The sequence below is a fragment of the Meles meles genome, chromosome 8 (assembly GCF_922984935.1).
Source record: "Meles meles chromosome 8, mMelMel3.1 paternal haplotype, whole genome shotgun sequence".
In the NCBI taxonomy this organism is placed as follows: Eukaryota; Metazoa; Chordata; class Mammalia; order Carnivora; family Mustelidae; genus Meles; species Meles meles.
In genome coordinates this window covers 7,012,348-7,035,352 of record NC_060073.1, presented here as the reverse complement: position 1 = coordinate 7,035,352, position 23,005 = coordinate 7,012,348, and the positions used below count along the sequence as shown (strand labels likewise).

Genomic DNA, 23,005 nt, shown 5'->3' with positions numbered 1-23,005 from the left:
GGGGCGGGGCCGGCTGGGGGTGGAGTTGTGAGGTGACTCGAGAGGCGCCCGCGGCCGGCCCGCCCCCCGAGACGATTGGCTGGATTGCTGGGCCCAGGATGGGCCGGGGGTGGGGCCCTTTAAAGACCTCGGGACGCCGGTGGTAGTAGTTCGAGCGCAGGGACCAAGCCGGTACCTGTGTAGCGGTCTGATCCTTCAGGTCACCAGGCTCACGCCCTCGGGATGAGGTGGACTGTGTTTCTCTGACGGACTCTTGTGTACCCCCTCCCCCCGCGGTGGAGCGGAGACCATGGCCTCTCCTCAGGGCTCCCGGCCTCCGCTGGAATTCGGGGGACCCCTGGGTAATGGGGCAAGGGTGGAATCGGGGGTCAGGCTCAGCGAGGCGGGGTGAACTGCAAACGGCTGGGGGCGGGGGGCGCGCAGAGGAGCAGGATCTCAGAATGGAAAGCTTTGAAGGGTGTCCAGAGGCAGAGGGATCTGGGGGCTGCGGGGGACTGGGGAGGGGGCTGCAGAGCACCGGATCTGTGGAGGATTGTACTGGGAGCGGGAGGACCTTTGGGGGAGCGAGGGGGCGGGGCTCAAGATGGAAGGGAAAGGGCTGACGGCTGAGAAACGGGGTATGGAAGAGGACAGTGGGAATGTGGGTGGGGGGCCCTGAGGGGTCCTGGGCAGTGGGAATGCGGAGGGGGCCCTGGTGGACAGCTGCGGAGCGGACGCCCGACGCGATCGCCCCCCGTCTCCAGGCGCCGCGGCGCTGATGCTGCTGCTTCCTGCCACCATGTTCCACCTGCTCCTGGTGGCCCGCTCGGGCCCGGCGCGCCTCCTGGGCCCACCCCCCTACCTTCCGGGGCCCGAAGTGCTGTGGAACCCGCAGATGCTGCTGCTGTGGCTCACCTGGCTCGGCCTTCAGGCGGCTCTCTACCTATTGCCGGCGCGCAAGGTGTGGACTCGGCTCGCCGGGGAGACGGGCGGAGGAAGGGGGTTCACTCTCCTTACCAGAGCCTCTTTGTGCTCACAGGTGGCGGAGGGACAGGAACTGAAGGACAAGAGTCGCTTGCGCTACCCCATTAACGGTGCATGGTCGCGGGGGTGGGGGGATGGATCCCCGCGCTGGAGTTGTTCCGGTGTGTGTGGGGGGGAGCTCTAGACCCAGGGGAGAGTAGCCCCCAACCCCAAGCTTTGTTAGATGCCTGTGTTTCACTGCGTGCCCGGGGTAGCCTTGGGGGATTCAGTGTCCCTCTCCACGTCCCGTCCCTCGTTCCTCCACACCTACCCGCAGCATTTGCTCTTACTCTATGCACCAGAGCAGTGGTTGGGGTGACCCCCTGAAAGCCGAGGGCAAGGTCATCGACCTCCTCCTCGGGCTTTAGACTATGTCTGTATTGCTGGGGGAGAGGGGGGGCGGGGTGAGGGAGGGAGTGGAGGGGAAGGGCACAGGTGTAGGGGCGCAGCTCCCAGGACTCATCGTGTTCTGGTTTCAGGCTTCCAGGCCCTGGTGCTGACGGCCCTGTTGGTGGGCTTGGCTGTGTGTGCCGGGCTGCCTCTGGGGTCGCTGCCGGAAATGCTCCTGCCCTTGGCCTTTGCGGCCACCCTCACGGCCTTCATCTTCAGCCTCCTTCTCTATCTGAAGGCTCTGGTGGCCCCTGCCTCAGCCCTGGCACCGGGGGGGAACTCAGGTGAGAGGGGTCCCAGTAGGGTGCCGACAGAAGCAGATGGGGGTGCCCGCTCGCGTCTTCAGGCTCCGCTGTTCTCCAGGCAATCCCATCTACGACTTCTTCCTGGGACGGGAGCTCAACCCGCGCATCTGGTCCTTCGACTTCAAATATTTCTGTGAACTGCGGCCTGGCCTCATCGGCTGGGTATGCTGGGCATGGCTCTGTGGGCCAGGAGGAGGGGCGGGGGTGGGGAAGCAGTGCTTGGGCAGGGCAGGGCCGGGCCACTATTGCACAGATAAAAACCATTAATCATTCATCCCACAAACACTGGTTGAGTGCCCTGGACACTACTCCAGGTACAAGGAGACAAAAGAGAAAGAAAGTTATAGGAAAGCAAACAACAACAAAAAAACCCCCAAAAAAACAAAAAACAAAAGTCTGTCCTCACGGAGCCTACACTCTAGGAAAAACAGACAAAACATAAGAAATCTGTACAGCACGGCAGGGGTGCTATGTGCTAGGGAGACAAAGCACAGAGGGAGTTAGGTGAGCAGGTGCGACTTTAAATAAATCAGGCTCAAACTCTGGAGGACAGGAGAGGCTGATGCTGCGCCACCTGCTGGTCCGAGCGGTGTAGAACTCGAGACTGATCATCGGGCGTCAGCTGTCCATCACCCGTGGCCTTGAAGACATGCCAACTGTGGCTATGGGTTATAATCACCCATGCTGGACTGCGGTCACAGCTTCCCCAAGGGTCTCTTGGGCAACGTCCCTCATGTCACCCTGGAGACTAGACGTGAGAGGAGGCCAAGGGTCCACCATGGATCTGCACCCTGGCCTCCAAGGCGATTTCCCCACGTGTGAGATGGGATAAAGTGAGAACTTCCTGCGAAGGTTCTGGTGAGGGTTAGAAGGGAATGTTATTGAGAGCGCCAACCCAGCGCCACCAGAATGGGTTTACTCGTGTATTTGCTGTGAGCCAGAAACATGCCTCGTGTCAAGTCCAACACCAACGTGAGGCAGGTCCATGGTTGACTCCATTTACCACATGACGTGGAGGGAAGGAGCCTTTGGAGAGGGAAAGCAACTTGCCCAAGTGGGAACGCTGAGATTTAAAACCAAGCCTGACGTGTCCAGTGGCTTTCTATGTTGCTCTCCCCAAAGGAACATTACAGGACAAGGCGAGAGCCCACGGGCAGGGAGCCCCTCTGGAAGCATCCGTGGCAGTCTTTGCCCCGGGTACAGGGGCTGGATCCGTTCAGCAAAGGGCTGAGGACTTAGTGGCCGAGAGCCGAGAGAGAGATAAGGGGAAAGGCTGGCCACTGCCCCCCTAGGTATTGCCACCTCTGTGGAGGCGGGCTGGAGACAGACTGCCCTGTCCTCCCTCTCCCACGTCCCCAGGTCCTCATCAACCTGGCTCTGCTGATGCAGGAAGCGGAGCTTCGGGGGACGCCCTCACTGGCCATGTGGCTGGTCAATGGCTTCCAGCTACTCTATGTGGCCGATGCTCTTTGGCACGAGGTGAGGCTGGACTGGGAGAAGAGGCAGGGAGGGCATTTGAGGACCTCATGGGGACTAAGCGGGTGTGTCTGGGTCCCATCCCTGCAGGAGGCCGTCCTCACCACCATGGACATCACACACGACGGGTTTGGCTTCATGCTGGCCTTTGGGGACCTGGCGTGGGTCCCCTTCACTTACAGCCTGCAGGCCCAGTTCCTGCTCCATCACCCGCAGGCCCTGGGGCTGCCCATGGCCTCCGCCATCTGCCTCATGAATGGTCAGTCAGGACGGGGCTCCTCCCTCTTTCATTCATTCCTGCCTTTTCTTCAGCACCTGTAGATACTAAGCCTCAGGGGGGACGGGGGGGGGGGGGGGGGGGGGGGGGATTGGGGACTGTGGGGGAAGGGCTGGATCCGGGCTGCGGGTGGATGGTCAGAGTCACGTAGAAGGCTCTAAACCTCGACCCTGACCACTTGCCCGTGCCTTCTCCAGCTGTTGGTTACTACATCTTCCGGGGAGCCAATTCCCAGAAGAACACCTTCCGGAAGAATCCATCTGACCCCAGAGTGGCTGGTGAGCTGGGCTGCCAGGAAGCCATGAGCGAAGCTGCAGCTGGGCTCCTGCCGGGTCCCCCATCCCACTCCCTGTCTTTCCCCAGGCCTTGAGACCATCCCCACGGCCACGGGGCGACAGCTGCTGGTGTCTGGGTGGTGGGGTATGGTCCGCCATCCCAACTACCTTGGAGACCTCATCATGGCTCTGGCCTGGTCCTTGCCCTGTGGTGAGTGGCTTGGGGGGGCAGGGGATTGGGACCACGCGTGAGGGGGACAGAGGTGGTGACCACAGGATGCCCCATCTGGGTGTGGAGGTGAGAACGGGGACACGTCCCATCCCCTAGCGGAGGGAGGGGTCAGGGAGCTGGGAACGGACTCGGTGAGCAGCACGGGGCAGACCTCCATGCCAGGCTTGCGAGCCAGCCCCGTGCTGCAGACATTCCAAAGGAGCCCCAGTGTCCCTGTGAGCCATTTGATGGGGAAACCTCTGTGAACTGGGGGGGGGGGGGGCTGCTGGGCGGTCACAGCCTCCACTTCCCCACAGGGGTGTCCCACCTGCTGCCCTACTTCTACGTCTTCTACTTCACGGCATTGCTGGTGCACCGCGAGGCCCGGGACGAGCAGCAGTGCCTGCGGAAGTACGGCCTGGCCTGGCGCGAGTACTGCCGGCGCGTGCCTTACCGAATCCTGCCCTACGTCTACTGAATCGGCTCTGCTCACCCGGGCGGGGCAGGTGCCCACCCGTCTGTCCGCGCAGCCAGCACCGGGAGCCTGGGCCCTGCGCCGCTCTGAGCTCCAGCGAGCAAGGACGAACAGTCTCGGACAGGGGCTCTGGAGCGAGAAGAAATGCAGCCAGTGCCCAACAGTGGGAGTGGAGGGGCTGCTCTTCCTCCTGGATAAACATCTGGAAGCCATGGTACCACTTCCCTCCCTTTCTGGGGCCAGGGTGTTTAAACATTGGCTGGGTCAGCTCGGATCCAGGACAAGCTGAGAGATGGCTTTTGGGCTTGAGAGTCTGGGGATGCAGGGGATGGGGATGCGGGGGGTGGGGGTGGACAACAGCTGTGGGTCAGAAGCAGGCATTGCTGACAAGGCAGACCAGTCACAGCTTTATTAAGGCCAGGGAGATCCCAGATCAGCCCGGGAGTTCCTCGATGAGAATTCTTGGAGCAGGTGGCAGGGGGCCTCCCCAGAGCCGCTCCAACTCCTCGGTGAGGGCTGCCACCTCCTCGGCCGCCACAGCATGGGCTTCATGGGCCCGGGCACAGTCCAGAGCCAGCGGCGTGAGGGCCGTCTCATTTTCATTGGTCCAAGCCAGTAGGAACTGGCACTTCTTCCGTGCCCGGTAGAGGCGATCTCGCTCTTCCGTGGCCACCACTTGCTTCCGGGCCCGGCCCAGGGTCTGTGCCAGGTGCCCCAGTGCTGCCAGCGTGTAGCCCTTCTGGTCTGCCGGGCCTTCGCCCATCAGGATGCGGGCAGCTTCGCGCATGGCGCCCCGTGTGCCCAGGGGCCCGGGAGGATGCTCGCCTGCTTCGAGCACCTGGGCTGCGGCCTGCAGGGCTTCCTCGGCAGAGGCGAAGACCTGCTGCGCACCCAGTGCTCTGGACACGCCGAGCAGCGTGGCACAGAAGTCGGACAGCAGCGCATCGTCGCCGCCGTGATACAAGGCAAGAGTGTGCGCGTAGGCAAACAGCACGTTGGGCAGCTGGAAGCGCACGAGCGGCGAGGGCGGGCTGCGGCTCAGGCTGGCCAGCGTGGGGATCCGGGAGGGCACGGTGGGCGAGCGGGCTTCGGGAGCGTCTTCGAGAAACGGCTCGGCGGCGGCCTCCTTCGCGGGTTCCGGTGGGGTCCTCGCGGGGGTGGGCTCCAGCTCCGCAGGGTCATGGCCCGCGGCATCATCTACCTCCTCCAGAAGCCGCGGCCCGGCCCCGCGGCGCCACCACCACGGCCGCCACGGGGGCAGCAGCCGCCCGGCCTCGCCACGGCTCAGCAGCCGCTCGAAGGCCGCCTTCTCGGCCGGCGCCAGCAACTCCCAGAGCCTGGTGAGGCCACCTGGCGCCAGGCCAGCCTTGAGGCCCGCGTCCTCGGGATCATCCTCGGTCTCGCGTTGCTGCCGCAGCCGTCGCAGGGCGCCGGCCAAGCGGCTGGGTGAGGCGCTGCGGCCGCGGAGCTCTCCCAGCACCTGGTCCCGGTAGAAGTCTTCGGCGCAGGTGCCGTGCGCCCGGTAGCAGCGCAGCGAGCAGTAGGGCACGTTACAGCGAGGGCAGGTGTAGCGCGCGGGCCGGGCTTCCCCGGCCGGGCAGAAACCGCAAGGCCCGGCCGGCTCCATGGCAACTGGCGCCCCGCGCCACTTGCGAACACGCGCAGGCAGCCCCGGACAACTTCCGGTGCTAATCGGTTACTTCCGCCTCCTTGCGAGGCAGACGGAGCGTAAAGCCCCCGAGGCCTTTCGGCAACTTCCGGCCACCCTCGGAAGCCAAGCCCCACCCCCACTGTCAAAGAGCGCTGGAGCAGGCGCAGGAGCGGGTAGGGACGCACGGGCCCCGCCCTGCGCGGTGAGGGAGCTCCGGCTGGTGCCCGAGGTCCGTGCTCCGCTGGTACCAGCTCGCCCCCTAGTGGTTCCCTTGAAGCACGGTAAAGCGACCTGGCGAAAATGGATCTTCTCGAAGCACCTCCTCTAAGACTCCTAAATGCCCCAGGCCTATGGGGGATGCGATGCCTCCCTCCACTGGAAGGGCAGCTATTCTACTAGGGGACACAGACACTTAAAAGGGGAGTGCAGAAAAAGGGTGAAGATGGACTTCTTGGTCTAGACTCTGTATGTGTGTGTTGGAGGCATTTCCCCTCTTGAGAAGAAGGGAACTTTTAACAGGTATCTGAACTCCTGTTTGATTTCCCCTCCAAATCTATGGTTCGTCCAACTTCAAAGTGCAGAATCCATACTAGGTGCCAGAAACACACTGAGCAGCGAAGAGATGGGGTCCCTGTCCTAATGAAGCTTAGTATGTAGAGTGGGGGATGATAACCCACACAAACCATGCTAGGGCCCCGAGGACTTGGTCCATCATACCCATGAAGAGAGCTGTTTCCTTAGGCCCACCTCCAGTAAGTTCTGCCTTCACAATACCTTGTATTTATCTCCTTATGGATCATCTATTTCCCTATCAAGTTCTGGATGGATTTGAAGACCTTCAAGTCTGCTTGTTTTCCACATCCCATTACTACTGGCGGTTTCGGTTACTAGTCCCTTACCTGGTTCCCTTTCTTTTGACAGAGAGAGATCACGAGTAAGCAGAGAGGCAGGCAGAGAGAGAGGAGGAAGCAGGCTCCCCGCGGAGCAGAGAGCCCGATGCGGGGCTCGATCCCAGGACCCCAAGACCATGACCTGAGCCGAAGGCAGAGGCTTAACCCACTGAGCCACCCAGGTGCCCCCTTGGTTCCCTTTCTTGCCAGCCATCCAGAGAAACCAGCCAAAGGAAGCACTGGATTGGTCACAAGTCAGATCACATCAGGCCCTTACTTAAACCCTTCCCTGTACTTGGTGACCCTCTGTTGCACTTGGACTCAAAACCGAACTCCTGTTCAGGTCTGACAAAACCACACAGCTTTGCACACAGTCCATCCCTAACCTCCCCTCTTTCTTTGCAACATCCTTCTTACTTTCTTTGAGACGCTACCACTTGTTAACTACCTTCCTCACTTAACCTACAAAAATCAAATGTATAGAAGGGAGGTGACTGACTTTTCCTAAAGATTACTAGAGATAAAAAGAGCCCGTAGGCTTGCACACTTCCTATGTGGCAAGTGACCTAAGACCTTCACATCCTTTATATTCTTCACAACTCTCAAGACATGAGAGCAGAAATTAAGTCATTTTAAGGTTGAAGAGTCAGAAAATAAATGAAGCAAGGATTCAAACTTAAGGCAGTCCAAGTCTAGATACAAGGTCTTCACCTCATGTTATACTGTATTTTGAGAACCAGCAGGTTCGAAAACCTTCACAAAATGGGTGGGTGCCCGTGTTGCTAGGGGAACTTTGAATCAAGCCCAGAGAATCCACTCCCAGGAACACGACCAACCAACCCAACATGAGCTGTGATCCCATTAATGAAGTTAGCTAGACAGGTGGAGCTACAAACAAGGTCACCATCATGCCAAGGTCATCAGGCAATGCTTTCTGTGGCAGCCACTTACAGAGAACAGGCATGGGCAATGAAGTCCCAGTAAGGTAAAAGGGCCTACAGCGACCACTGGGCTGACTGTAAACAGGTCCACCTTGAAATAGCCGTAAGCCCCAGCTGAGCAACAGGCTGCTTCCAACCAGGCACAGGTACTAAAAAAAGTGTAAGTTCCACAAGGTCCCTTAACTCTTCCCCGCCCCCACTGCCTCCTGGCAGTCTCTCCTTTGCTGTCCTGCCTGCTGCCCTTTTGCTGTATATTCAATAAATTTCATCTCCTTTGTTCTGCCTTGGGTGAATTCTCTTCCAGGGCAGGCACCACTGACTTCTCCCCAATAGGGGTGGCCCATACTTTCTCAAGTAGGGACATACCGGACCTGTGCCCTGGACTCAACTAAGGCCATACCTGGTTCCCAGTTCAGGAAAAGTCAGACCGCCCTCCCCTGATCTATCTTCTACCCAAATTTCTCTGCTGACCTCCATAATCCTCCCCCAAGGATTCTTATCTCCTCTGAAGAATAAGAACAGGGTGCCTGGATGGCTTATGCAGTTAAATGTCTTGACTTGGTTTCAGCTCAGATCTTAAGATGGAGCTCTGTGTAGAACCTCATGCTTGGGGCGGGGCGTGTGTGTGTTTGAGCGAAGATTCTCTACTTCTGCCCTCCCCTGCTCCATTTCAAATAAACCTTAAAAAAACAGGGACGCTTGGGTGGCTCAGTTGGTTAAGCCGCTGCCTTGGGCTCAGGTCATGAGCCCAGGGTCCTGGGATCAAGTCCCACATCAGGCTCCCTGCTCAGTGGGGAGCGTGTTTCTCTCTCTGCCTCTGCCTGCTTGTGCTCTCTAACAAAATCTTAAGAAAAAAAAAAACAAAAAACAAAAAACGAACTTTAAAAAACAAAAAACAAGGGTGCCTGGGTGGCTTAGTGGGTTAAGCCGCTGCCTTGAGCTCAGGTCATGATCTCAGGGTCCTAGGATCAAGTCCCGCATTGGGCTTTCTGCTCATTGGGGAGCCTGCTTCCTTCTCTCTCTCTACTTGTGATCTCTGTCAAATAAATAAATAAAATATTAAAAACAAAAAACTAAAACAGTAAAAAATGATTTGGGAAACTTAGCACGTTATTTGGATTAGGAAATCTCCCCCAAACGCCATCCGAAAAGTTGCCATCTGGAGTTACTGATTTTCATGGTAACTCTTTTCCTATAGTTCACCACTCCTTCCCTAACCCAAGGCCCGTCTCTTCCAACCTGACAGGGCCAAGAAACCAGAACCAGGCCTCACTGTTCTAATGAACACACCACCAGCCCTAAGAGATACCGAAACAAGTATCTTCCCGAGGCCCTCCCTGCAGGTGAAGATGAAACAATGAAATGACTGAACTAAGTGGCTTTATTGGGGGAGAGCCAGGATTACAATGGACTTAGGAGTTGGCATTGGGGCCCTTCTTCTTGCCAAAAGTGGGCACAACGTTGACAAAGCGCCGGTTGTACTGCATCCGCCGCTTGGCTCGGCCCGTCTTCTTCTTCTTTTTCTCCTGTTTGGCCACCTGGGAAAAGGGAAGGATAATCAGACCTCCCATACCGTCCCTCAGTGTTACCTCCAGAGAGGGAGAAGGCAAACAGAGGAATGACCAAAGGTCTTGGCTTAGCTTAAAAACAAACAAACAAAACAAAACCTGTATACAAAAAACAAAAACCCAAAGTCTAAACAACACCATTAATACAGTCACCTACCTTGGGAGTCTGCCCTCTTACTTTCCCAGCACGGGCCAGAGAACCGTGGACTTTACCTGTGGTGGGAAAGGAGGTCAGAACACAGGAGAGCAACACGACCCCACCCAGCAGAATCCCTTCTTCCTCAACTCAAGCCTTTAAAGATAAACAGGGACCAACAGGGACTGAACACAAAGGTGCAGAAACCGAGAGTGTTTTTAGTACAGTACGCTCCAGGGTTTCAGTTCAGGATCTTCCGGCCTGACCTTGAACAAGAACTGAAAAGTCCTCTGAGGAATCCAGTCGGACTTCATTTCAGTGAGCAAACAAGGGGCTAATAAGTAATTGAAGCAGAACTAGGCTCTAGCTCAGTCTCCCATGGACCTCTTAATGAGAAAGTAAGCAGGAACCACCACCCTGGGGTTAGGACACTGAACTCCACACCCCACACTTGTACTATGAGTTTACAAACATTTCAAAGTACGACGCTCCCCAACTCACCTCCAAGCATGCGTCCGGCTACTTCCAGGGTGGTCAGCGCCTCCACTCCACACTGACCTAGGGTAGCCTCATCCTCCAGGGGCGTGCCTGCCAGGAGCACGACTTGATCTTCAGGAGCGATGCCCTCCAGCGAGGCTACATGAGCCTACGGTAATAAGGTTCATCAGCGTTCCCGCGGAGCGAGACTGAAGAACACAAAAGGACGGTGCCCAGGAAGCGCCACGCAGCCTTACCTTGATCTGGGCGACCGTCTCCTGGCCGGTCACCTCGAGGGTGTGTAGCTCCTGGGCGCGGACGAAGAGCTGCATGTCGGCGACTGACGAAAGAAAGGTTCGTAAGGCAAGAATGCTCTGGGAGAAAGGGGGGTCGGGGGAAGGCAGCGGGCCGGCACCGATCGCGCTGGGATATAGGTGGTCGCGGGATCTCACGTGGGAAAGGCCGAGCCTGCCAGGGAGGTCGGGTGGGGACCGGAAGCTGGCCCTCAGAACACACGCTCTCCCTCTGTTTTTCCCGCGCCCTCTGACTTTGCGGCCCACCTGCTACCAGGCCCTCCAGATCCAGCGGTGGCCCAACTCTTACCTGAACCGCGGGCACCGCAGCCGCTACCGCGAAGATGGAGTCGAGAAAGAGGAAGGAGCAGGGGCGCGCACGTCCACACTGCCTGCTGCGTGCTACGTCACTGCTGGGCGACCGCTAGAGCCTTTGGTTTTTGTACCGCCCACAGCCGTTCTCGCTCCGCCTCTTTACGCTTTGCGCAGGCGTTCTTTCGGTCCCGGAAGCGCGCCCAGGAAGGGGCGGGACCTGGCCGGTTGCGCGCGCAGAAGGCCAGTGTACGGGAGAAGTTCAAGATGGCAGCGGCCATGTTCCGCGCTACGCTGAGAGGATGGAGAACCGGCGTCCAGCGGGGCTGCGGGCTACGGCAGCTGGTGAGAACGCTGAGCCTGGAGATGGGGGGAAGAGGGCTGCGTTGAGTCTCACTGTTACTCCTGTAACCCTGGAGCTCAGATACAAGATAGAGGCAAGGTGCAAGGGCCTGTAGTGCGCCTCGGTATGTGGGGCTTAGAACCTGATTGGTGGACCATTTGGGTTAGTCAGAGCTGGGAGGGGCTGCCCATCGACTCCGGCTAATTTTTTAAAAGGGATGCCGTTCCCCAGGGTAGTGGTCGGCCCCATATCATTGGTGACAGTAATGGGAACCTAGAGTTCGTGATATACAGTCCACTCCAATCTGCTTCCCTTTTCTCGTAACCCCGGGCCTATCAGGACTCCAGGGTATCTTTTGGGAAAAGTGTCCAAAAGGAATCTTCAGGCTGGAGAATGGGAGGACAGTTTGCGGAGAGTTACCTTAGGTAGATGGTTTGTTAATGTCTTAATTTTTCCTACATGGAAAAAGGGAGTAGTAAAATACCTAACTTGTGTCATTGTAAGAATTCAGTCAAAATACCCGTAGTACGTTTAGTTCATCCATTGCCTGGGGGTGTTTATATGAGGCCAGAATGTTCCAAGCGAGGGTCACATAGGGTGATCGTGAGTGGGATTATCACCATTGCTGAAAGTGCCTAATCCAGAACTAGAATATTTCAGTAGAATGTTTAGAGGAAACTTTAAAATACTGAAAAATTTTAGTTGGTCAGACTTACAGTAAGTTGACTTTTTTTTTTTTAAAGATTTTATTTATTTATTTGACAGAGAGAGAGACATAGTGAGAGAGAGAACACAAGCAGGGGGAGTGGGTGAGGGAGAAGCAGACTTCCCGCAGAGTGGGGAGCCTGCTGTGGAACTCGATCCCAGCCTGGGAGCATGACCCAAGCCGAAGGCAGACGCTTAACGACTGAGTCTCCCAGGTGCCCTGACTATGGTTTTTGAGTCACACAGAAATCCTAAGAGGGGCAAGCCCTTCAGAGTGCCTGAATTTCTTTTCTAGTCTCACCTCTATCCTGGCCGACTGAAGTCTGGGGCTTTTCTGTTTCCAGGCTTTTATTTATGCCGTTCTTTGCACCTGTAGTGTTTCCTTTTTTTACTTAAGTTCTGCCTCTCCTTTGATGGGTGGGTGTGTAGTGGGTGGGCTGATGGTCGTTTGTTTTTGTTTTTGTTTTTGGCCTCAGAGCCAAACCCAGGAGCCTCCTGATTACCCCAGCTTTGTGGAGTCTGTGGATGAATACCATTTTGTGGAGCGCCTGTTACCCCCTACCAGCATCCCAAAGCCGCCGAAGCATGAACACTATCCCACTCCCAGTGGTTGGCAGCCACCCAGAGGTGAGCTGGGCGATCGGGATGGCTTGAGGTTGGTTTATAGGGGGAAACCTTCCTCTCCCTACTGGTCTAACCTCCCCAGTTGAGGCTCTGGATTCCCCAGTGGGTTCAGGACTCGTGTTGAGGTGTCTCAGGACTTAGCATCTGTCTCGTGTTCAAGGAAGGGCCTGGAAGGCAGCCCTGTTTTACTAGTACCCATCCATCCACACTGTCGGGATGAAGTCTTCCCATTCCAGAGAAGTGAAACATGGAGAGAAGACTTAAGAGCTGGGACCTCCACTCCCACCCCAGTAGGCCTTGTACCGTCTTTGAGAACACAGCTGGGGAGTTGGGCATTTCTGGGTTCAAATTTGGCTCTGCTGTTTGTTGCCAGTGTGATCACGAGTTAGTCACTTAGCTTCTCCCATACGGAGTTTCAGCAAGATGGAGATAATCTGCTCGTACATAAAACACAGTACAGAGCCCAGCATGTGGTAGGTAGGTGTTCAATGCTATAAATCCCCATTTCTTTGTGTCAGAGATTGCTACTAGCCTCCCTGACCCAGGGGAGAAGTGCAAGGATTGGCCCCAGATGGGGACCTAAAGATACAGGGAGGCATGGCCCTAACTTCATCTCTTCTTGAGCGTCTTCTACTGCCTGGCCCTTTGCTGGGCCTGGGAGGTTACCAGGGCAGAGCAGCTGGTCTTGGCTTCAGTTTAGGGAAAGAGCAGGTGTTCTGACCTGAAATCAAGAGGCGGCTTTACCATCGGGGGCACTGATTCTCTGTGCACTGTGAGGGGAAGGGCATCGGCTAAGGGGGCATAAAGCCTGGGGAGATTTGGCTTCTCACTGTTCTTGCATGGAACAGACCCCCCACCCGACCTGCCCTACTTGGTGCGGCGCTCTCGAATGCACAACATCCCTGTCTACAAGGACATCACACATGGCAACCGCCAGATGACTGTCATCCGGAAGGTGGAGGGGGACATCTGGGTAAGTGAGGACGTGGGTCGGGGCTGATTCTAACCCTTTCGGGGCTGAAGGGATGGGAGTCTTGTAAGAGGGGATGGTCTGACCCGGCTTGATGTGTCGTCGCCCTCCCTCTCCCTCCTCAGGCCCTGCAGAAAGATGTGGAAGATTTTCTGAGTCCCCTGCTGGGGAAGACACCGGTCACCCAGGTCAATGAGGTGACGGGTACCCTGCGCGTCAAGGGCTACTTTGACCAGCAGCTCAAAGCCTGGCTCCTGGAGAAGGGCTTCTGAGGCCCAGCCGAGCAGCCTGCGTGATAGCATCCCCCCCAGACTAGAGTCTGGGGAGGCTCAGGAGGAGTGAGGTGGCTGTTGGAGCAACTAGGACAGGAGGTATAAATGCCAGGGCTAAGAGCTTGGGCAGGGCGCAGTCAGGGCTAGAGGGCTTCAGAGCAGGCCTCACTCACATTGACGGGGAACGTGACCCTCTCCACACATGCCCGCAGCGGGGAGGGCTGTCTGCCGGCGGAGACCCTGCCTCCGGTGGAGCTCACTGGGCTCAACTGTTCAGATTCTGGAGGTTGTTGACCGGTGGAAGTAACAGCCCAACCCAGTTGAGGGGCGGGTAGCGCAGGGCAGACCCGCTGAGTACATGTCTTCCTTGGCCTTCAGACCCTCACTGCTGCAGGCGTTCTCGAGCTCTTGCTCCGGGCCGGACCTGGTTTGGTGGCGGCCATGGAGAACGCAGAGGACTTGGGCGTGGTTCCCAGAGGTCTTCAGTTCCGAGTGCAGTCACCACAGGCATAGGCATAGAGGGCCCTGGTCAGCCTCTGAACTCACTCCTTTTACCCATGGAGAAGTAGAAGGCCCCTCGCCTGGGCTCGGTTCTGGGGAGAGTTGGGCCTGACGGCATCTCCAGCTGCGGGATGCTGAGTGATTAGCTTGAGTTGGTGCCTCCACAAGGGGGTGCTCGGGAGCTCCCAGCAGTCCGGCAGAGCTAGCCTGCCTTCCCTGGTGGCCGGGTATCAAGGCTAGACGGGGCTTTGCAGGTAGATAGATGCTGGCCTTTTGCCCCTGCTATCCCGTCCTACCCCCAGCCAATGAACCTTCACACTCGCCCCGAACTTGGGAGTTACAAAGGTCAGAGGCCTGAGTTCCCACCCTCAAAGCCTGGCTCCCCTACTTGTCCTCTAAGGCAGGGAACTGAACTTCTCTGGGGCTCAGTTTCTTCATATGGAAAATGGGGATAGCTCCGTTAACAGTTAATTACTTGTCTAACGAAACCCATGCCCCTGGGGATTCTCAAGTCGACAGCCCGAGCAAGCAGCAGCCTGGCATGCTGTTCCCATGACACCCCGCTCCGCCGGTCACTAAGGCGAGTCTTTATTTGGCGGTATATACAATTTAAGCTATTAAAATTTGTACAATATTTACAAATTAAATAATCATCTGAAACGGTCTCCAGCAACTCTTGTAACACAGAACCGAGGGGAAAAAAAAGACAAGGGCAGGCGGGACTCAGCTCCTGTGGTCCCTACCTGGCCCAGTGCCTTTTCTAAACTGGAAAGACCAGGAGCCAGACACTCCTGCTCCTCTTTCCTAGGGTCAAGCATTCAAGTTCAAAGACAAAATTTAAGCCAAAAGACGACAGCAAGGAAGTAGTTCCAAATCTTCCGAACCCGAGAGACGTTCTGTAAGTCAAGAAGTGGCCTTCCACAGATTCAGGGGCTTGCAGTGGTTCAGGAGCAGACACATGAGCCCGCAGCCTGGCGCAAGGCTGGGCAGTGGTTGCTGGGTGAGACCGGGAGTGGTCTCACTTGATAGACAAACCGCAGGGAGAAGGGGCCCTGGGCAGAGGGGCAGGGCACCGCAGTGCTGCTCCCCTGCTCCTCTAACCCCAGGCAGGCCTCTCCCTGAGCTGGGCGGTTGCCAGTAAGACATGGAAACACCACAGGGCATGAGTGACACAGCCACCATCACAAAGGGCCTCTAGGGAGTTTAGCGTAAGGAAAGGGACAGCAGTACCAGTCTTGGTGGGTGGCCTAGGCAGCAAGTTCCTGGCCTGCCTCCAGCCCCTTAAGTTCACACATGGGACCGGGAAGCTAATACTGTTTAGCACGAAAGCGACTTCACAAACACACACGCGCGCACACACACACACACGCACACAAGTGGGCCTTGGAGGGGCTGCCCCTTCTCCCAGAGAGGGGTGAGGGGGAGAGGGCTTCTCAGAGACTGCCTTCTTGCCTTCACGGCCCCAGCAGAACAGGCTGAAGGGCGGGGGAGGGAGGCTGGAATGGACCCGAGATCCCCATGGCTGCCCGGGACTGGAAGGGCTGGAGTCAACTGGGGCCTCAGGCGTCTTTGCACTTGGCCTAGGGGATGCCTCCTCCTCTCTCAGAGCTGGGGGGTCATTACTCCCTGGTGCACACGGAGAGGGAGCGGGCACTTGATGGCAGGACGTGTTACAGCAAGGGCTGCCCAAGAGAGTGGAGGCAGGGGGAGGACTGGGGTCGTGTCAGTGGGCAACAGGGGACTCCAGCTTCTGCAGGCGGCGGCGGCGGAGCTCCGCTGCGTCAGGCTCCCCGTCCTCAGGCAGCTCCTCCGTGCCCAGTGACTCAGGAGCTGGGGACAGAGTTCAGAAGTGGAACCGAGAGAAGTTCCTTCCCCCACTCCCCTCTCCCAACCCGCAGGCTGACCGAGACTACCTGGAGGCTTCTCAGGCTCAGGGGCTGGTGGGGAGGCTCCTGGGGAGGGTGTGGTGGTCTCAGAGCTGGGGATGCCGGTGGGGGAGGCAGCAGGGACCACCGCAGGGGCAGTCTCCTCAGTGGGGCTGACTGAGGCGGCAGGTCGGGGGGGCCTGGGAAGAGGAGGAGGAAGGAGCAGGTGAGGCCTTGACATCCTGGCACGACTGGGCACATCTGTCTGCCCCTTCTGAGCCCTGCAGGGTAGCATCAGCGCTGAGGGACGTCTGAGCCCCAAGGGAGCAGCAGACACAGGCGAACACGTGCTGTGCGAGTCCTCGTGGGCCCACACCGCAGATGGGCCAGAAGCCACCTGCCGGCGAGCACTGGTGGTGGCCTCGTCGCTCTGAGACTGCGGGGTGCCAGGCTCCAAGGGACCCCCGCAGACTTTCCCCTGAATAAAACCCCACTCAAATCTCTGACTCCAGCGCCCCCCAAGCCTTGCGGTCACCCCGCGTGCTGGGCACTCTGCACCGGACCTGTGGGCGGGACTTATTCAAATAAGGCGATAGTGGTCTCCCAGCAAGTGAGTGGTGGGGCCAGGACTTGAACTTAGGGCGGGCTGGTTCTAGGGGCCTTTATATTTGCTGCCTCAGATCAGGGCCAGTGGTTCTCAGGCACAGGGTCACCACTTCTGAGAAGGGCCCCGTGATGAACTAAAGCACTGAGAATTTGGAGTTGTCCGATTTCAGAAAAACCCGAACGAACGGGATTTGAAGTCCACTCTCTACTAACCCTCAGCCCTCCTGAGACCCAGGCAGACCTTCTGCAGCAAGAGGACAGAGGCCTCGAGAACCTGGAGCCCCTGGTCTGCCTACAGATGGGGGGGCAAGGCAATCCCGGCCGGGGGCCCTCCGTGGCGGCCGCCGACGTACCCCAGGGAGGCGAGCACGGTGAGGTATTGGTTGATCTGCAGCATCGCGGCGTCCAGCAGCGTGTGGATGTTGCGCAGGCTCTGCAGCCGGGCCTCCAGGTGCTGCCGCTCATGGCCTTCCAGAGCCCGCAGCTCCTCCGGGGTCAGCCCGGCAAAGCCCGCGGGGGGCACAGGCATGGGGGGGAAGGCTGGAGAGAGGCCGAGGCTCAGCCTGGGTCCGACCGAACCCTCCTCCCCATCAACCCCGCCTGTGGCTCAAGCTTGGCTTACCAAAAGGCGGAGGCAGCGGCACGCCCATCCAGGGGGGAGGGAAGGGGAAGCCTGGGGTGGGGCCGGCCTCGGGGGCGGGGGCGGAGCCAGGGGCTGGCGCCGGGGCGGGAGCAACCCCTGTGGTTGTGGCCGCTCCACTGGGCCGAGGAAGGGCTGCTGAAGGGTAGGAACAGTTTGGAGAGTGTTAAGAGGCTTCCACTTCCATTCCTCCCACCCCTTGGCTGTCGCAGTCCGGGAAAGACTCACCTGCACTGGTGGATGGAGGGGCCGCAGCCTCTCCTGAGCTGGGGGGAGGTGGGACAGGTGGGAAGGGGCCCATCGGGGGCCACAGCGGGAACATGCCCGGAGGAAAGGGAGGCAGGAGGCCCTGTGGGACTGCAGAGAGAGAACAGGGCAGTGAGAAAAGATCCAAGTGAGACAGATGCAAGGCACACCCAAGGGGCTGGCTGTTGGGAACCCTGACTTTGCTCCCAAGGGCCCGTCTGAACTCAGCACTCATGACCCATGACTACGAGCCGTTTGAAGTCTCTTCCTATGATCCCTTTCCCTGCCCAGACTGAGCTTCTGGAGGACAGGGCGTCTGATTCACCTTGTGTTTCCCATACCCAGCTCAGAACAGGGTGTGCTGGATGGCCAAACGAGGGGGCCACTCACAGTTGGGGGGCTGCGGCAGGAGTGGTGGGGGGTGAGCGGCCGGCTGTGGCCCCTGCTCAGCAGGCTCCGGGGGCACGGGTGACTGGGTCGGCAGTGATGCCCGGAGAACATCCATGCGGCAGGTGGGGCAGGTCTGCTGCCGCTGGAACCAGGAGCGCAGGCAGCTAGGGGGATGAAGACAAGGCCGTGGTCCGCAGGTCCCTGGGGGGCAGCCTTCCAGAGCCTCTCCCCCATGTCAGGCTCCCCGGGGCCCCCGCCCCACCTGGTGTGGAAAATGTGGTTGCAGGGCAGCCTCTTGGCCCCTGTGACCATCTCTTCTCGGCAGATGATGCAGACGTTGTCCGTCGCCTGGAGTTCTTCTGGGGTGGCATCTGGATACCTAGAGAGGACAGGCCAAGGCTAGGTCAAGACCAGAGGCGGAGTCAGGGGAACCAGGGGCAGAGCTAGGGACACAGCCAGAGCAGCCCACTTACAGCGTGTTCATGTTGCGGATGGCTCGGCGGGACATGATGGCATCCGTCACAGCCTTCTTGAACTGCCTGCAAGACCAGGTGCGGTGAACGCTGGGTGAGGGGGGCGAGGATCAGGTGTGGGTCGGGGGCAGGGAGGGCTGGGCTGGGCAGGGCTTACCTCATGGCCAAGTACATGGGCCGGATGGCAAAGAGAGGGAAGGTGTGCACCTTGATCATGATAGTCATGAAAGCCATGTACAGCAGAACCTTGATGAAGCCTGGGGGCAAGGAGAAGTGCAGAGAGCAGCAGTCACAGGGCCTGGGAGGCAGGGCCGGGGACGCTGGTCCGGGTCCAGGAGGCCCAGGCTCTTCTCACCTGTGAACAGCTCTGTGTAGAGCATGTACACGGCCTTATTGTCCCAGGGGTTCTCGCTCTGGAGGTCCACGGAGTGCAGGACGTACTTGATGAAGATGGTGAGCACCATAGTCATCAGGATGGCATACTGCGGGAGGAGGGGGCGGCGACGTCAGCACACAGCGCCCCCTGGCGGCAGTCACACGCTGCTGGGGCCTAGCGTCTGCAGGGCAGAGCCCAGCGATGGGCGGGGGGACGCGTCACCCCCCAGCTACTCCACTCCTGGGCTGCTGGGACTTCTGGTGACTCACCAGACCTCTCCAACCCTGGCAGCCTGTCTGTCCAATGACAGAATTAACTGTCCCTTTCCTTTTTTTAAAGATTTTATTCATTTATTTGACAGACAGAAATCACAAGTAGGCAGAGAGGCAGGCAGAGAGAGAGGAAGGGAAGCAGGCTCCCTGCTCAGCAGAGAGCCCGATGCAGCTCGATCCCAGGACCCTGGGATCATGATCCGAGCCGAAGGCAGAGACTTTAACCCACTGAGCCACCCAGGTGCCCCTTAACTGTCCCTTCCTAATGACATTCCTTTACCGACAAAAAGTCACAGGTCGAATGCTCAGCACAGGGTCTGTGTCCAAGTGAGCGCTCAACCAGTGGGAACGTTGGCACCGAGCACCCCTCCTCATCCCACTGTTGGTCAAGCTCATTCCTGGGGCGGACAGCAGCCCACTCCTCGGGCCACCACATCCAGGAGGCCCTCCCAGGGCTCCAGGCTGGAGCTGCTCCTCCCCACGCGCCTCCCTCCTTGCTTTCCTGCTCTCCTGGGTGTGCGCGTGTACAAGGCGGCAGCTGATGCCGACTGACGGCCCGCCCGGCCCCAGAACAGGTGCTCGGGAAGGGTTTGTTGGGTCATTCGAGGCACGTTCTGTGCTACCTCAGGCGGTTTTACCTCAAAGCCAAACACCAGCTGCACAGAGGCCCCGCGGGTCAGGATGCTGTGATAGGCGTGGCTGACGAAGAGGAAGTCCAGGGTACCCAGGAGGAACATGAGGGCTGTGGGGACCCCCCAAATGGGGGGTTGGTGGGGTCAGCATCGGGCCTCATGGCTCCCTCCTGCTTTAAGACCCCGCCCTCCAGCCCACCATGGCCCTAGCCATCTAGCGCCACACTCCACCGACCCCAGCCCCCTGGGAACTGCAGTTTTGCCTCGGAGGGTATTAGAGCGGCCCGAGCTCCAGGTGAGGAGGCCAAGGGCTGTGGGGCTGGGCAGCTGAGGAGCCCTGGGGTGGAACAGGACAGAGATGATGCAAATTAACTTCCCAATTTATCTTTCCTGTACAGCTGTGGGTCAAGGGGGATGCCTGTGCTCTAGGGTACAGGACCACGGTTAGTGACTTGTCGTGTTCCGATCGTCCACGGCGCCTCTTGTCCCTCCAGCTCCCTCCTCTCCCCTCCCAGGGATCTCACTCACAGACAATGCGGCAGTGAAAGAGCCAGGAGATATTGGGGCTGCGTTCCATCTGAGGCAGAGCAGAAAGGGGGCCCATCAGGAAGGCCGGGGCTTACCCCACATCCCCAACCCAGACTTCACTGCCTAAGCCCACCCACCAAGCCAATCCCTGCCTCCCATCTGCTCCGGAGAACCCCCTCGACCCAACTCACAAAGTCCACACGGTCCTCAGCCAGCCAGTGAAAACACTTGAGGAAGAGAAGGAGGGTGAAGAGTGCAACAAAGCGGGGGCTGAAGTCGTCCCGAAAGACGGTGAAGGCCAGACAAGTCTCAGTGACAGCATACCAGGAACGTTCCAGAAGGTGCTGGGGGATGGACAAGGAATGATGAGGACCTCAAGACACCCTGCTTGTCCAGCTCCCTGCCCCTCGCTTTTGGAGTCAAGAACATCTTACCTCCATCTCTGCTGCCCTCAGCTGTCCAAAGAACACCTTGCCCATCACTTTGCCCAAGAGAAAGACAAGGACAAAGGCCTGGATGTAGAGGACCTAGGAGTGAGAAGAAGCTATGGTTTGAGGTCACTTTCTGCTCTGCTATGTCTGGGGCTCCTCATTCGGGAACCCTCCCCAATGTCTCCACCGCAATTAATTCAAAGGCAGGCAGCTAGTGGGCTACTTGGCCTTTCTCCCACTTACCTGACCTCTGACTCCGCCCCCGCCTCAAGCAGACTCCGCCTCCCCGCCCAGGGAGATCCCCCCCCACCCTGAGCCCCGAACTCACTGCCATGCTGGGGCTGGACTTGGTCAAGTACACCACAGTGGGGTAGAACTGGTGCTTGAGGTAGTAGGCATGAGCCACCACGGCCCCGGTCAGCGCCAGGCTGGCCGCCATCATCACTGCGGTGCGGAACATTGCCCTGGCCTGGAGACCTGCGTGGGGAAAGGGAAGGAATCACCTGTGTGATGCGTACACCGTGCAAACCCAGCCCCCTGCCCGACACGCAGTGTCACCAAATAGGAGTGGAAAAAAAAAAAAAACCCGCCTCGCCTCACTCTCACAGTCATGACGTTAAGAACAGCATACGCGCCCCCATTTTACAAATAAGAAAATGGAGGCTCAAGGGGGGTTAAGCGAGCCCACTGACGCAAGGTCTGGAGCCTGGGTCAGTCTTGTTTCAAATCTAGGGCTTTCCACGCCGCCTGCCAAGCCGCCGCCTCTAGGGAGGCACAGGGGAAGCAAACGTGCTGCAGGAGAGGGAACCACTACCACGGCCTCTAAAGTGAAGATGGGGAGGATGCACACGCAGAAACCTCCAGAAGCAGGAACGTGCCGCCTGGATCGGGAGAAGCCAGGCGCTGGGGGGCGCAGGTGGGCAGGCGACCGCGCCGGTGACAGCTCGGCCAGGGTGGGCAGCGGCGACGCGCGCCCCGCGGGAGCGGGCAGGATACGTCAGCCTAGAACCCTGGCGTCCCCCCAACCCCCGGGGCAGTGTCCACTCGGGGGCAGCGGAGAAACGGCCGATCGCCGGGATGCAGCGGCGACACGGAGAGGGACCCGGGGCGCCCCCGCACCTGTGATCGCCAGGAGCTGCGAGCGTCGCAGGCGGGGCCCGGCCTCTGGAGAGCGGCCGCGCGGGCGCCTGAGGTCCACGACCAGCTGACAAGCCGCGAGCGGGGCTGAGGGGGCGCGCCGACCCCGGAGCCCTCAAGGGGAGGGCCCAGGTCCCGACTCCCAACCACAACCCGGGCCCGACCCCGGCCGACTCACCAGGAGCCCAGCGCCGCGAGCCCGCTCGATCCCCCCGACTGCGGAGGCGGCTCCGGTTAACAACACTGCCCACCCCCTGCGAGCCGGAACTTCGGGGGAGAGACACCTCACTTCCGGCGGGGCTCCGAGTGGGTCGTACCAAGTGCACCCTTCCTTTGGCCGCACCGCGCACCCTCCGTGGGGCCGACAGCGGTGGTCCCACCACCGTACCCAGGCGTCGCGCCCACGGCCGGAGCAAGAGATGCGAGAGGTGGTCGCAGCGGAATAGGGCAGCCCGGCAGGTGGCTGGAGTCCCCCCGACTATTAGTCCCAGATGGTATCGTCTCCGTCTCTGAGTGGACTCAACCTAGAGGAGGACTCGGGCTCTCAGGGAGGGGAGGAAGGTGGGGCTTTGTGCGGGCCGTACCACTTGGAGGGGGGAGAGTGTGCCAGGGACAGATATTACGGGCTTAAGAGAAATAAAATGTCTTAGAGCCTCACTCCAGAAGATTTCATAGCAAATCAGATGCTTTCCTGGAGAACTAGGTTCAGAAAAGAAAAATTTGCTCCTCCATGATCACCCCCAAATTGTGTGGGAGTGTGTTGGGTCCCCGTGGCTGCTGCTAATTGGCCGAAATAGAGTTACGCGGACCAATAAGAAAAAGGAAGGGGATTGGCTGGCCTATGGAGAGAGCGTAGCAGGTGAGCGGTTGCTAGGCACTAAAGGCAGCGTTGCTTAGGTCTAGGTCCAAGCCCGGTGGGCGGACAGCCGGCTGGGAGGAGCGAGGTGGAGGGGGGCACAGTCCGTGGGCGGGTGATCTGTGTCTGCCCAAGGGGAACGTTTGCTGCGTCACAAAAGAGAGGCGCAAGCTGTTGTGTCTAGGATTAAGAAGGCAGGTCTTTAACACCGGCTGATTTGGAATAGTGTTCTAGGCAAAGGGATCGACTTCAGTTTCCCTGTGCCTACAGCTCTGCCTTGTACTGTCCGCTCCCTGGCCATAACCGCAGCTACCACGGGTCTTGGGTTGCGCATTATTTCAGTTTGTGTCTCAGTCGCGGCCAAGCTAGTCTGCTCATTGGCAGGATGAAGCCAGTACACCCAATTTGTGTCTTGCATTTTCTTCGTTCTCGTGTAGCAATCAGTCACCAAAGCGTATG

At 58.7% G+C, this 23,005-nt stretch overlaps 5 protein-coding genes across 7 annotated transcripts; 2 read left to right on the top strand and 3 right to left on the bottom strand.

Annotated features, from left to right (window-relative positions):
- Window positions 1–128: 128 nt before the first annotated feature.
- TM7SF2 (transmembrane 7 superfamily member 2) lies at window positions 129–4,628 on the top strand. The gene is made up of 10 exons (XM_046017712.1): window positions 129–341; window positions 744–940; window positions 1,019–1,073; window positions 1,482–1,676; window positions 1,756–1,859; window positions 3,057–3,176; window positions 3,264–3,432; window positions 3,648–3,728; window positions 3,814–3,936; window positions 4,254–4,628. Exons 1-10 carry the CDS (start codon window positions 290–292, stop codon window positions 4,412–4,414), a joined length of 1,257 nt encoding a protein of 418 aa, XP_045873668.1. The 5' UTR covers window positions 129–289; the 3' UTR covers window positions 4,415–4,628.
- A 167-nt stretch (window positions 4,629–4,795) lies between these two features.
- On the bottom strand, window positions 4,796–6,973 carry ZNHIT2 (zinc finger HIT-type containing 2). Its single transcript, XM_046017713.1, has one exon. The coding sequence runs from the start codon at window positions 6,036–6,038 to the stop codon at window positions 4,845–4,847; it is 1,194 nt and encodes a 397-aa protein (XP_045873669.1). The 5' UTR covers window positions 6,039–6,973; the 3' UTR covers window positions 4,796–4,844.
- Window positions 6,974–9,256: 2,283 nt separating this feature from the next.
- Window positions 9,257–10,810, bottom strand: FAU (FAU ubiquitin like and ribosomal protein S30 fusion). Its single transcript, XM_046017715.1, has 5 exons — window positions 10,678–10,810; window positions 10,332–10,414; window positions 10,099–10,243; window positions 9,619–9,674; window positions 9,257–9,431 (listed from the first exon to the last, which is right to left on the bottom strand). The coding sequence occupies exons 2-5, from the start codon at window positions 10,404–10,406 to the stop codon at window positions 9,306–9,308; spliced, it is 402 nt and encodes a 133-aa protein (XP_045873671.1). The 5' UTR covers window positions 10,407–10,414; window positions 10,678–10,810; the 3' UTR covers window positions 9,257–9,305.
- Window positions 10,811–10,859: 49 nt separating this feature from the next.
- On the top strand, window positions 10,860–14,754 carry MRPL49 (mitochondrial ribosomal protein L49). The gene is made up of 4 exons (XM_046017714.1): window positions 10,860–11,024; window positions 12,204–12,354; window positions 13,200–13,324; window positions 13,447–14,754. The coding sequence occupies exons 1-4, from the start codon at window positions 10,947–10,949 to the stop codon at window positions 13,591–13,593; spliced, it is 501 nt and encodes a 166-aa protein (XP_045873670.1). The 5' UTR covers window positions 10,860–10,946; the 3' UTR covers window positions 13,594–14,754.
- SYVN1 (synoviolin 1) lies at window positions 14,667–22,160 on the bottom strand. Of its 3 annotated transcripts, none has more exons than XM_046017711.1 (16): window positions 21,869–22,160; window positions 20,882–21,030; window positions 20,557–20,649; window positions 20,314–20,466; window positions 20,123–20,171; window positions 19,601–19,704; window positions 18,670–18,796; window positions 18,472–18,571; window positions 18,315–18,380; window positions 18,104–18,220; window positions 17,842–18,005; window positions 17,434–17,562; window positions 17,188–17,340; window positions 16,919–17,105; window positions 16,008–16,159; window positions 14,667–15,924 (listed from the first exon to the last, which is right to left on the bottom strand). In XM_046017711.1, exons 2-16 carry the CDS (start codon window positions 21,011–21,013, stop codon window positions 15,818–15,820), a joined length of 1,833 nt encoding a protein of 610 aa, XP_045873667.1. In that variant the 5' UTR covers window positions 21,014–21,030; window positions 21,869–22,160; the 3' UTR covers window positions 14,667–15,817. The 3 variants fall into 3 exon arrangements, with proteins under 3 accessions (XP_045873667.1, XP_045873666.1, XP_045873665.1); XM_046017710.1 differs by having other exon boundaries at window positions 17,188–17,343; window positions 21,673–22,159; XM_046017709.1 differs by having other exon boundaries at window positions 17,188–17,343; window positions 21,869–22,158.
- Between the last annotated feature and the right edge of the window lie 845 nt (window positions 22,161–23,005).